Source organism: Eubalaena glacialis, chromosome 6 (assembly GCF_028564815.1).
Source record: "Eubalaena glacialis isolate mEubGla1 chromosome 6, mEubGla1.1.hap2.+ XY, whole genome shotgun sequence".
Taxonomy (NCBI): Eukaryota; Metazoa; Chordata; class Mammalia; order Artiodactyla; family Balaenidae; genus Eubalaena; species Eubalaena glacialis.
The window spans coordinates 71,033,507-71,047,520 of record NC_083721.1 but is presented as its reverse complement, the minus strand read 5'-3'; the positions used below and the strand labels follow the sequence as shown (position 1 = coordinate 71,047,520).

The 14,014-nt window shown below is 42.3% G+C and overlaps 1 protein-coding gene across 10 annotated transcripts in view; it reads right to left on the bottom strand.

The window, feature by feature from the left end:
• Window positions 1-14,014, bottom strand: part of KALRN (kalirin RhoGEF kinase) — a 653,671-nt gene that overhangs the window by 341,942 nt on the left and 297,715 nt on the right. For all 10 annotated transcript variants that reach the window (XM_061194271.1, XM_061194272.1, XM_061194273.1 and 7 more), the window contains one exon: window positions 9,544-9,666. In XM_061194271.1, the coding sequence (XP_061050254.1) occupies window positions 9,544-9,666 (123 nt within the window). The remainder of the gene's footprint in view (window positions 1-9,543; window positions 9,667-14,014) is intronic.

Here is a 14,014-nt window from a genome sequence, read left to right as displayed (position 1 = left end):
CAGTGAACACGACAGACTGAATAAAAAGTATGACTAGAGTTGTTTGGACTCAAATCAATATACTTAACATAAAATCGGTATACTTCTTTTGTCTAATTTACCTTTTCTTTTGTTGTTGCCTTTAAGATCCCCTTGAAAAGAACCAATCTTATTCATCTCCAACACGGGAGAATTTTTGAAAGGGAAAAAGAACTTCGTCACATTTCAACTAACAGAGGGAGAGGGTTAAAGCCTCCCTAGCAGTCAGGCACAGTGTGATGATAACTATCTCAGCCGGAAAATCATGGAAACTTAGTGAGGCTGGGGAAATGAACTGAGTAAGGATTACCATGCCCTCTTGTCAAAATTGGTTTCCTATGAAACCAATTCACAGGAAATAATTTCATCTGAAATAATGTTTTAGGTTTTTTTGTTTTTGTTTTTTTTTTTCAGGTAAAAAAATATGGAAGAGTCCAAAGAACTCACTCAAAATTTGGCTCCAAAGATGCTTCTTCCCAAGTGCCAGATCCTGGACTGGGGCTGTCCATGCTAACTCCAGCTCAGGGCAATCCTACTAATTCTATGAAGATGGCTCTCAGTTAGGTCCCAGGTTATATGTTCCTGGGGCCTGTGTTTTTATGAATATTCATCTAATCTACCTCTCTTCCATTTATCATTCTTAGAGTTGGAAAGGACCTTAGACATCACCTGGCCTGATATCCACCCAACAAAGGAATGAATACCATTCATTCCTTTTCAAGCACCAATTGCATGTTAGGCTCACCATGCTAGGCATTGGGATAAAAAGGCTAATAAAATAAAATTCCTGCTCTAAGGAAGGTCATAGCTGGGGAGTGAGGCCATCATAAAATTGATTATGACACTGCATGATAACTACCATGATAGGGATGTGACCAGAAAAAGTGGATGCCTTAGAAAAGGGGTATTCAATCCAAGCTATGGAGGCCACTGAAGGCTTCCTGAAGAGGCGATACTTGAGATGAGTGTTCAAAGACGAACAGAAGTTGGTCGGGGTAGTCAAAGTTAAAGAGCTGGGAAGGATTAAAGAGGAGACAGCACTGAGACTTGAGAGCATGACATGTTCAGGTAAACTCTGGGAGACAGGAGTGTCGAATGGGGTAGAGGGAGCACAGGAGGGATAAAAGGTAAAACCAGAGAAGTCAGCAGCCAGGTCGTTAAAGGTTTATAATATCAAGAGTTTGACCTTTATACCAATGGGACGACACCTATGAGTTCCATAACAAATGGAGTAGCATGATGAGATGTGCATTTTAGGAAAACCACTCTGGTAGCAATTTGGGCATGGATTTAAGGAGACCATGACTAGAGTCAGGGAAAACAGGAGGATATTGCAATAATCCAATCAAGAGATAATGAGACTCTGCTCTAGGGCAGTGGCAATGAAGATAGGAGGAAAGGGACATATTAAAGACATAGAATCAGTAGGACTTTGTGAAGGGCTCATGAGGGGTGAGAGTTAAGAATGACTCCCAAGTTTCTGGCTCAAGCAGGTGGTTGGTGCTCTTCACCAGCACAGGGAATACAGGGGGAAGAGCACACCTGGAAGGGGCAGGAGATGATCAAATAAATTTTGGACACATTGGGTTTGAGAACTCTCTGAAAAGTCAAAGTGGAAGTGTCCAGAAAGCCAGTGTGTTTTCGAACAGGAAGCACAGGGGTGAGATGAGAGATGAGACACAGATTTGGAAGCCATCAGAGTAGGGGGGCAGCTGAGGGTGGGAAAGAGTATAAAATCATGCAGTATAAAATCATAAAGTGAGAAGAGAAGGTCTGGGAACAAATCCTGGGCATAAAGGAGAAGAGTCTAAGAAGGACCAGTCAGAAAGACATAAAGAAACCAAGAGAGCCAGGTGTCATGGCAGGCTGAGGACAAGTGAATTTAAAAAGGAGGAAGTGGTTAACAGGGTCAAATGCTTCAGGAAGACCAATTAATATCTGAAAAGTATCCTTTGGATTTAACAAACAAAAAGAAACATTCAGGTGGAGACTTTGGTAAGATTAACCTCTGTTGGCCAGAGAGAATAGAAGCCCAATGGAGGAGGTCAAAGGGCATCTAGGAGGTAAGGAAGTAAGGGCAGATGCAAATATAAACTGTTCTCTCAAGAACTTGGGCTTTCAAGGGGAGGAGAAACAGGGTCCAGAAAAGGTAGTCTTGGTTTCTTTTTATTTATTTGTTTGTTTTTAGCTTTTTACATATCCTAGGGAAAAAAGGGTTGCCTCTGCTGGAAAACCTCCCATGATGAGAAGCACACTACATCACAAGATATTTCATTCTGGTTTTAGACAGCTCATAAAAAAGCAACCGTGTGTGTTAGAAATGATACGTGAATTAAGCTAAAATTAGCTTCACTATACCTTCCACCCTATCTCTTCTATAGGAAACTTTCAACTATCAAACCCACCTCCCCTTCCATAAAAAAAAATATTTACTCAGAATTGGACATACCCAATTACTTCAACTTCACTATCTTGGCAGCCTTCCAACAATTACAGCATAGTTTGTCAATATCCTTTTGAAAATATATTTTCTAGAATTAGACACAGTATTCTATATGTGATCTAAACAGTATATAGAGAAATCCTTATTTCTCTGGTTTAGAGATTATATTTTAATTTGCATCATCACTCAAAAGTCTTTACTCGGGCTTCCCTGGTGGCGCAGTGGTTGAGAATCTGCCTGCCAATGCAGGGGACATGGGTTCGAGCCCTGGTCTGGGAAGATCCCACGTGCCGCGGAGCAACTAGGCCCGTGAGCCACAATTGCTGAGCCTGCGCGTCTGGAGCCTGTGCTCCGCAACAAGAGAGGCCGCAATAGTGAGAGGCCCGTGCACTGCGATGAAGAGTGGCCTCCGCTTGCCACAACTAGAAAAAGCCCTTGCACAGAAATGAAGACCCAACACAGCCATAAATAAATAAATTAAAAAAAAAAAAGTCTTTACTATTCTCCTTTGTTCTAAGAGCAATGTCTAAACCTTTTTATCTAAAAGTCAAGGTTCTCGAGAGAGTCTAGACATAATCTATACTCTTTTGAGCTTTTCTACAATGATCCGCTCTCTACATTGTAGAACACTTTGCTCTCATCAACTTATTGATGTTTTATTTATGGTGTCACAGAATTCACAGGAGATGCCAGGAAATTTGAGGGCTCTCATAACCACCATAGTTTTCCTTGAGCCAGAACTGAAATTATATCAAAATTTCCCATATCCTCCATCTGATGGAGGATATTATGGTCCTCTCCAGTCACAATCATGGCTTTTTGTTTGCTTTCCTTTAATCTCTATTATGTCTCCATATTGTTTACTACCCTCAGGTTTGTAAATCTCATATAGATGAGAACCTTTCTTATATATCCTCACCCCTCTTATTAAACGAGTCTTTTAAACAGACAAACTTCTTCAATTGCCATTTTTTACTTACGAGCTCAATACCCTAAAATCTCAGGAATATTTATATTTATCTTCTTGTGTTAAAGTTTAAGTACCTTACTTGTTACACATGCCTTTTGTTGATATACAGATAAGGCTATAAATACTGTTTGCAATCTGTATTCTTGGTATTTTTCTTTAACTTAAGTTGACCTAAGGGCATTTCCTTCAGAAGATGCTTCTTTCTGTGTCACCCGTGGGCCTCACATGTCTGCTTTTGGCTTTACTGGGGTAATTTTCTCCTTCTACTTCAAAATTCGCTTAAATCCTTCTAGACAGATCAACAAGGTTTTCTGCCAAAGCACACCCTTCCCAATCTTTACAAGATGCACTCTGCCCCTTGCCAGAAGTCCATCATCCTGGCTCTGTAGGATATAGTCCAGAAGACTTTTTAAAACACCATCTACACAAGTAGCCATTTATTTCTCAGCCTCCCTTCTTTTCCACAGTCACTGCCATCACACAGAACAAGAGATAAATATACCACCTGTGCTTTCTAATCTTTCAGTGTGCTACCCAGAACTTTCAAGTCATTAGGAATACAGTCCCAGTTTCTTCTGAGTTTGCCATTTGTTCCACACAGGAAGCAACAAAAGTGGGGGGACAATTCATAGTCTTGATAAGAAGTTCTTGGCAGGCTTTCTATAATATCTTGGATATTGGCTCCGACCCTTTCTCAATTTTCCACATCAAGTGTATACAACGTGACCTTCAAAACCCTTGTTTGGGAATTAACCACCATATAAAACATCTTTCTTCTTCCTGACAGTGGTCACAAGACCCCTCCCATCAGCTCATGCCAGTAACTTCTCCCTAGTGCTTTCTGGAAGGAATGTCCTGAGTCCACCCCAATGGGAACAGTGCCAGGCAAGATCCAAAGGGTAAGACTGTCCTTCATTTCTCTGCCATTTCACATTCTTCCACTTGCCCACTTCATGACATTAATTTATGAGCATTTTCCTGGCTTTCTTTCTATCTTTTTTCATCCTGCCTAAGAACCTTTCATCATCTCTAAGAAACTGGGGAGGGTAGAAGACACAAGAGGGAGGAGATATGGGGATGTATGTATACATATAGCTGATTCACTTTGTTATACAGCAGCAACCAGCACACCATTGTAAAGCAATTATACTCCAATAAAGATGTTAAAAAAATAAAAAAATAAAAAAATAAAAAATAGAATGTGAAAAAAAAAAAGAAACTGGAGTGTGGAAAAGTACCTGTTTAATCTCTCCCCCCTCTCCCTTCTGCTTGCATTTGCAGCTGCTATACTTGGTTACCATCTCAGGCATGAAAAGAAAGATGGAACGTACTCCAAAGGTCACTACACTACCGCAAGGCAGGTGTTTTTTTTGGATCACCAAATGAACTAAGGGTTTATCTTGGTTTCACTAGATGCACTCCTTGAAAACCTTAAAAGAGGAAAGATTACGTCTCCTCCCTCATTGTGGGACTTCTTAGAGGTTTAGAATACTCTGGCTGCATGTTTTTCATTAGACTGTGAGTTCCTCAAGACAGAAACTGTGCATCTCTTTCATTTTCCACAGTGCCCAACACAGAGACTTGATGGGACATGGAAACTGAATGCAACTGTCCAACTCTGTGGGCAGAGGCTTTCCATCTCTATGGATTACCCTATTCTGGTCGCCCTTAGTACTCTGGTAGGTTAGCTGATTACACTTTGAATATCTTTAATGGGCAAGGTCACTGATGGGTCCACTAAAATGTTTCCCTTCCATTTTTGCCTATTTTGTCCCCAAGGCTCAGAATGGGTTTTGTTGTTTTTTTTTAAATGTATTCTATTCAAGTTTGAAGAAAAAGCAAGGGTCAGCTAGAGAAATAACTAACTAGAGATTATTGAATGAAGTACTTAATTGTGCCCATGTTTTTATATTTCTTTAAATCTTTCTTTGAATGCTCTGTTCTTTCAAAAATGTTACACTGATGCTTAGCTGCTTAAATGTGACTTGGTGCTTTGAGATTTTAAATAATATATATTTGAATGTAAATGCTTGCTATTTTGACTAAACTAGCCTACAGAGAGTCTGGCATTTCAGATAATGAGGTCATAAAGCAGACCACTAACAGCAGGCACAGCTGCTCTCTAAACCACAGGCACTTGAGTACTCCCCTACTGAGTCACAGCAAATATCTCAGGACAAAATGTCAGTACCACTGCCCACTCTACTTCTTGGGCAGATATGGATGCATCTGTACCCTGAAAGCTATGCTCTTACGGGTAGCAATTCCATCCCTATGCCTGTTCATACTCCCAATGACAGCTAATGTGCAACACACACACACACCATATATATATATATTATATATATATATATATATAAAATATATATATATACATGTATGTATATATGTATATATAAGTAATAAGTGTTTTTTAAAAATCTGATTTACGCTATGGCCTAAGTCATTTGATGAGTTTATAGGCAACTCGAGTCAAGTATCTATCTGGAGCAGGAGGGGTTCCCACTGGTCCCCAGCTCTTCTATTTGAGCATGGACAATCTCAGTAGCTTAGACTAGAAACACCTGTAGAGAGAGCCCCTTGGTGCATCCCCTGGCCCTGGCTCCTCACCACCTGCCTGTCAGGCTGTCATGACTGAGGCTCCTTTCCTCACGCAGCTCGGCTTCTACGTAGGCTATTCAAAGAGTGCCATCTGCAGGATGAAGGGAGGATCATAAATATTTATTCATTTCCTTCAAATGATAGTTGAAGAATTTAAAATGTGTTCAAGAGCTAATCAACACAAGATTTAAGTTAAAGTTTAATGACAGATAATGAATTGCTACATTCATTCTTCACAGGTATCATTTGTATTTATTTTAATGACTGCCTTAAATGGCTTTACTCCAAAGAGCAACCAATGGTGAGAATCAAAGGTGCCCCCACTATCCCAAGAGTGAAAAGGTGTTCGTTCAGGGCCTTTATGCTGCCCCTGGACCCCTCCCCACGGGTAGCCATTTCTCTGCTCTTCCCTGCAGAAGGGCACATGTCCAGTAGTGACAGATGAAACAGCTCTCTTCCTACTTTGACTCAAGACCATTTTTAAAATCTGAATGCAGAGAATGGGAGCTCAGAGTTCCCTTGTCATACCAGCCTCAGGTCAAAGAATCATAAAATCACAAAGCTGAAAGAGGTTCCTTCACTGAATCATGACCCTGTGTAGTGCTGCTGACCAGTGGCCCCCAGTCTCCTACTTCACACCATGTGCGATGCCCTTCCTGACCGTATCTCATAAGCAGCAGCCCACAACAACCAGGAACAGGTTTCTAATTCTTTCACTGTGTGTCACTGATCTCTGACTAACTCAAGAACTATCCAATTCCTGACTAAATTCACTTCTCTCCTCCCAGTGGCCCTCACCTAGTGAGGAGAGAAGCAAGAAAAAGAGCGCCTTTTCCTGCCTGGGTTGCCCCCTTTCTCAGTACCTGAGCGTGATGGTCACACTGCACAGAAAAAAGCAGGGCTGAGGCAGGTGGCTGCTGACCACCCACCTGCCTTGGCCATGGTTGGAGGTGGTTTTCCTACGTGGACTACCAATTCCAGGATGCTAGGCAGCTCCACTGCCCACTCCCTTCCCCAGAATAGGGATGAGGGAACAAGACAGGATTCATTTCCAGACTACGAGACCCATTTCTAGAGGCTTATTTACAGGAGAATGATGCAGTGATCTCATGGCCCTTCACTGAGGTGTTCCCTTTGTGGTCCGCATCCTCCTAAAACCTCCTAAAAGCAGGAGCCTTTTGGAAGGTACATACTCTCTTCTCTCTCATAAAGACACAGTCTTATCAGGAAGCAGAGGCAGAGACAAGTGGATTATATCAAAAGATTACTCGTTGACAGGACCAGGGAAAATAATGCCTGCAACACGGGAAGCCTCCGCTACCCCATTCTTGCTCTTTGTCCTGTACTTTCCATGAGGACACTGGCAATGAATTTTATACCCAATTCCTCCACCTCAGTAAGGAGGGACAGCATGGGGTTAGGGTGAGAACACGGGTCTGGACTCACACCTGGGTTGAAATCCCCACAGAACCACCAACAAGCTAGATGACAAAGGCACTGCAGGACTTTCTGATCCTTAGTGTCGTCTTCTATAAGACAAGGCTGATACTGTCTATCGTTCAGGGTTGGTGGGAGACAAAACACTTAACAGGCCCATAAGCTCTCAAAAATGTGTCCATCCTTTCTTTAGTATGAATTTAAGTTAATGTGTCTCTGGCACTAACTGAAAGGCATTGTCCCATGGGAAGGGCATATCAGGCACCAGCGAGAAGGTGGAGGAGCAACTGGGAGAAATGAGGTTGAGGTTGGGGAGGCCACGAGGCTTGTTTGGTTGTAACAACACACAAAAATGACAGCCCCCTCGTGGGCCTGTGACCACAGCTGGCATTGCCTGTGAGGCCACAGCAGTAAGAGAGCAAGGAGGAGTGGGCTGGATCAGGGCGGTGGGTGGCTCTGGGGATGTCCTTCCCAAGTGAGGAGGGCTGAACCACAGGACAGCCAAAAGGCAGGGGCACCAAAGCTATGGGATGGCTCTATTCCAACAGATGGTCCCAGGTACCACAATGCCCACTCTCAGCAGGCAGGGAGTCTGGATGACCCTCTTCCACCCTTCGCCCCCTAACAGACTGGACAGGCACCAGAATGCCTGGCCACCCAGATATTCTGAGTCTGTAATACATCTTGTCCACCAGAGGCACGTTGGGCCTGTGTCTGTATCATGTTGGCATAGTCCAGCTCATGCTGTAAAAGATCCTTGTGTGGCTATGAGGCTGGTTTTTGTTCTTGTCGTGGTGGTACTGGTGGTCGTGGTAAAATAAACGTAACAGAAAACTTAAAAGTTCAGGGGCACTGAGTCACACTGTTGTGCAACCATCACCACCATCCATCTCCAAAAATCTCCACCTTGCAAAACTGAAACTCTGCACCCACTAAATAATAACTCTCCATCAGCACTTGGCAACCACCCTTCTACCTTCTATCTCCATAAATTTGACTATTTTAGGTACTTCATATAAGTGGACTCATACGATATTTGTCCTTTTGTGACTGACATTTCACATAGCATAGTATCTTCAAGGTTCATCCATGCTGTAGCATGTGTCATACTTCCTTACTTTTTAAGACCAAATAATATTCCATTACATGTATATACCATATTTGGTTTATCTATTCATCTGTCGATGGACACTTAGGTTGCTTCCACCTTTTGTTTACTGTGAAAAATGCTGCTTGAACATGGGTGTACAAATATCTTTTCGCATCCTTGCTTTTAATTCTTTTGGGTTTATACTCAGAAGTGGGATTGCTGAATCATATGGTAATTCTATGTTTAATTTTTTGACGAACTGCCATACTGTTTTTAACAGTGGCTGCACCATTTTACATTCCAACCAACAGTGCACAGAGATTACCTATGAGGTTTTCTTTATCCCCTAGGTTGGGTCTCATCCACCTGCCTCCGCAGGTTCAGGTCACTGCTGACATGGTCTCTCTGGCTCCGTCAGGCCTCTCACTCTCCAGCATCCCTTGCAGCTCCCCTAGGGATGGGGAGCAGCCCTGGTCTGCTCCCACTACTTCCTGTCCGCCAGCAGATTCCTTTAGCTCTTGGCAGGCCCTCTCCTTTCACACCCACAGCTCACATCTGTCTGGGGCTGGTCGCCTCCCCGGGTGAGGCTGGGGCTCGGGACAATGCCCAGCAGGACACCCCCACTGAGGGCTGCCTATGTAACGGAATCAGAGCCAGCCCTGACTAAAGCCGTGATGTGGCAAACTCTAGCTTTGTCACCCTCACTACTCCGGCAGCATCCACCTCTCCATCCCTTAGTGATACATTTCCCAGCTGTCCCTTCCCTGCCTTACTCTTTCCACTGCAACTGATCACAGTTGACAAAATACTAATTTACCACTCACCTAGTGATCCTAGAGCAGACAAGGGTCTCCCTGCATCAGGCGGGAAGGCAGCCCAGAAGCCATGGGCTATCCACCCAACGTGCCCCACCAAACACCAAAGCCACAGCCCTGGTCTCCCTCACCGCTCCACACACGCATACAACCATACACAGCATCTCACCTGAGCCACCTCTTCAAAGTCATCGTGCCTCTTCTGCAGGGCCCGGGCTCGATGCAAAGACTTCCCGACCCCTGTGTGCTTGCTGAGAAAGGCCTCGCCGTGGTTTTCAATCCAGTCTAACACCTAGTCAGAGAAGGAAGACAGAAACAATGACTTCTTGGCAAAAGACACGTGACAACACGTGTGACTGCTAGGCTATTTGAGTCCCCGTCCCAATCAGAAAGCAGCAGTCCAGGTGTAAATGTTCAATCCACGGTGGACACAGGGATTTCATTACTGTCATTGGCAATACAACAATCCCACCCTTAACTAAGTTCAGCTCTTCCTCTTTGATCTCCAGAATATCCCCTCATCACTTTCTCAGTCTTCTCAGCCTTAATTAGCCCATTATTTTAAACAAGTTACACAGACCGCCAGGCACAGTTTTACCCTCTCACTACTTTGACTCCAATCATATAAAGTCAGACACATTTGCAGGAAATTAGGCAGTGTCAGGTCAGGGCAGTTCCTTGGCACTCACTCCACCATAAAAATGCTCATGGCAGTGGCATCAAGTCACGGGGATCCTACCTCATTGTTCTCCTGGGACTCCCTTCCTAATCTTGGGAGTAAAGTCCAGAGTAGTCAGTCCCTAACTGGAGCTACGCTCAAGAGAGCTGATCACCAGGACAACTGCCCTCTCTGGCTTCTTTCCACCTTTCTCCTCCAATCAACATCAACCAACCAACCAACCAACAAAATAAAGTCTTTAGTATCTATGATGCTCTTGGGTAGCAGTAGAGACTCCATGTTCTCCAGGCTTAAGGTCTAGTGATTTGGCCTCAAGACATTTTCCTTGGACTTGTGAGAAGCTAGAAAAGAGGTGGCTGGAGCAGTAGAGGAATGAGTGAGGGGATGCTTAGAAGGTGACAAAATATGTTGTCCTGAGGGGTACTTGACGGGGGAGTGGAAAGCCCTTAGTAAAAGCCTCGAAATGTAGGGAGGATCAAAGCCTTTAGCCCATTTTGCATTTGCCCACATAACCCAACAAAAATGTGTGCCTCCCAGGGAGAAGGGAAGCAGTTCATTTGGGCCCTGAGGAGCTGGCACTCACTAAATCAGATGGCCACAATTGAATCAGAATTACAGCACAGACACACCTGTTGCAGACCCTGCCAAGACTCAACTAAGCCCACTCTATTCCTACTATAGTAAACGTCAACTAAACATTTGATTAATGAGGTACTAGCTTTCTCAGATTGTAGAATGACTTTTGGGAAAATGATTTAGATGAACTAGCCCTGTTTAAAAGGGCACTTTAATTCTGTTTTTTCCTACAGATTGCCCTGTGGCAAGCAGAGAGACCAAATCATTGCCTGGACTGCAGACATGAGAGTTCTGTTTCTACGGAATTTAGCCTTTGGCTTCACTTCCTCTGACATTTGAGATAAATTTATGCCTGCAATTGTACAAAGTATGGAAGCTTTCAAAGTCTTAGGTGGCAATATCATAAAGCCATACCAAGATGGTATTGGTTAGAGAAATGCACATATGAATATAAAAATGAGGTTTAACAAAAATGCACGGTACAAAGCCAGGTCAGGTAATCGTCCACCAAAATGAAGAAAAAAAGAAGGCTTTTGTAAAAATGACTTTATCTAAACATTAGTGTAAAGATTTTAAGTACTTTAGCATCAAGGAGTTACTATATAACACATGGAACTATATTCAATATCTTGTAATAACCAGTAATGGAAAATAATCTGAAAAATATATATATATAACAGAATCACTTTGCTGTACACCTGAAACTAACACAATATTATAAATCAACTATACTTCAATTTTAAAAAGATTCTAAACACTTTAACAAATTTTGGCAATTTTTTTTAATATTCTGGAGGCACATCTGTAAAAAGAAATTGCAATAGTAAATGAACTGAAATTTTACCTTTTGCAAACTCTGAAAGGCAGCACTGAAAGGAAGTTTAGATATTCTTTTCTTAGAATAAAGAAGAGCCTACTTTTCTCTTGAGTTACTTATGGTGATATTTCAGCAACAAAAGTCAGGAGAGTGCATTTTTACTTGATTTGCCACAATTTGATCCCATTCTATACCGGACAGGGATGATGGCTGTCAGCATGCAAGGTCAAAGACAAACGTTTCTAGTCACAAAGTTTCCCATATATTGTGTACCATGGATAGCGTAGTTTTATAATTTTTATGCATATTTAAACTTTTATTAATCCCCTTTTGAGAATGAATTGAAGCTTAGAGATAATTTTTATATACAAAGGAGCTGTCTTATAGCTTTTCATGAGTGCTTTGGAATTTATGACGTATTTTCAGCTTACAATTTTTTAAAAAAATTTTGTTTTGAGCAGTTAAGTGTGACTTGCTTGTCTGGCACTTTTTTTCATGAATTTTATTTTATTCCTTTTCATTTTTAATCTCTAGCTTTAATAAATATTCTAAATAATATTCTAAAGCAAATTGGTTAGAGAGAAATGTTTTTCATCTACTAGTTTACAAATGGTTAGCTTTTATACTCCTTGGGGGTGCTTTCACAACTTTTAAACTTTTTTTAAAAAGCAATTTGTTTCCTGTTTATTTTGCTTTCTTTAAAATGTCAATTAGTTTTCAGTTAGTGACACTTAGTTTACTTAATCAGCTCTACCTTAACCACTTAAAAATCTATTTCATATTTGAGAGGCTTTTACTTAGTTTAAACATAACTTTGCTCTGTGATGTTACATTGCCTCCATTTAGTACAGCTTCTGCCATTAGAACTGGAGCTGTGGGGAAAACACATGCAACCTCAATGCGGGGTCAGGGACTGCAGGGGAATCAATTTAACAAAACAAAAGCAAACGATTTAGGACATGAACAAGATTACTTTGTAATATATAGAGACGGAAAAAGCATCTGAGGACAGAGAAATGGAATCAATATATGACGCATTGTTCAAAATGTTGATTTCTGATAATTTTGTTTCAGAGAGTTCATTTAGAGCCAGCATGGCCTGGTACAAATATTTAGGCCATATGCTCTCTTGACCTTTGATTTCATGGCTCCCAACCCTGGGAATACAATCCAGCTTCCTACGTGGACTGCACAGCAGAGAAATGTGCTTCTGAACAGACACCAGCGGTGCCTGACAATTACGTGACACACTGTAAATTAATGTGCAGCATCGGAAGTCTGGTGAGTCCCAGAATCTGAACATCACTGGCTGAAGAATAAATTGAGTTTCTAGCCTTACCCTGGACCCTATCAAAGTGTAAGCACCCATCAAGGTACCCCTTATTAGCTGGTCCCTATGTAATTTCTCTCATCTACAAGATCTTATTTAAAATAGTCAATTATCAGTTGTAGTTAGGATAGTACAGGATGATAGTTAATCATACCTATTGATGGCTTTGAATTGGTATTTAAGTGTTTCCAACAATAGGAGGTTTTTTCCTTTTGTTTTTGTCTGAAGGAAGAGTCTTCAGGATGCAGAGAAGCACATGTGGGCTACGACTATTCACATATTCAAATAGATATTTATTATTAGCCTCATGGTGGCCTAGCGCCAGGCACTAGGACAGCCCAGCGTGCAGGATTAAACAAGGCAGGCTCGGCCCTGACTCCAGGAACTCAGTCTAGGTGGGTTAACGAGTACTAGATATGAAATCACACAATTCATCATTAATTGCAAGGGTGAAAAGTGCCAACGGTCAGCGAAGCCCACTCTGAAGAAGTGAGGCCTGAGAGACAGTAGGACTTAACCAAATTAGGAATTGAAAAGATCAGCATGGTTTGAGTAGGTGTAAGTAGGAAATGCGCCCCGAGGCGGCAGGCACCAGGTAGAGCTGAGCCCTGGTGTGCTGAGTCTGACTCCAGTGTTAGCCTAAGAGCCACTGAAGGGCTGAAGGAGGAGAAAGACACCATCAGACCTGCATTTAAAAATTATTGCTCTGACTGCTTTGTGGAGAATCAGTTGTTGGAAGACAGGAACAGAGGTAGGAAAACAGGAGGTTCCTGCGGAAATCCTGACAAGAGGCGATGGTAGCTCAGGCGAGGCCAGTAGCAGTGTCCATGGAGAGACAGGTTTCAGTAATATTTAGGGGAAAGAACAGCCAGGATTTGGTGACGGTGCCTGGGGGTGATGCAGAGGCAGGTGGAAGCCTGCCCCCCAGGAAGAGGAACTTGTCACTGGTACAGAAGCAAGTGAGTCACAAGGGATAGCACAAAGATGACAGATTTTTTTGTTAAGTTTTCTTTCAACTTTCATACTCACGCTCTGGTTTTGATAAATGACAGGTGTGCCTCTGAACTTGAGTGGGAAGTAGCACCCAGTGATAGCTATCAATCTCATTCCGGCAAGATGTGCCTTTAATTTCAAAGGAGTAATTTTATACACTAAGGTTTAAAAATAAATTATGAATTGCTAATATAGCCAGATCCTAATGATAAAAAAAAAATTAGGGACACAGAATCCACCTGAAG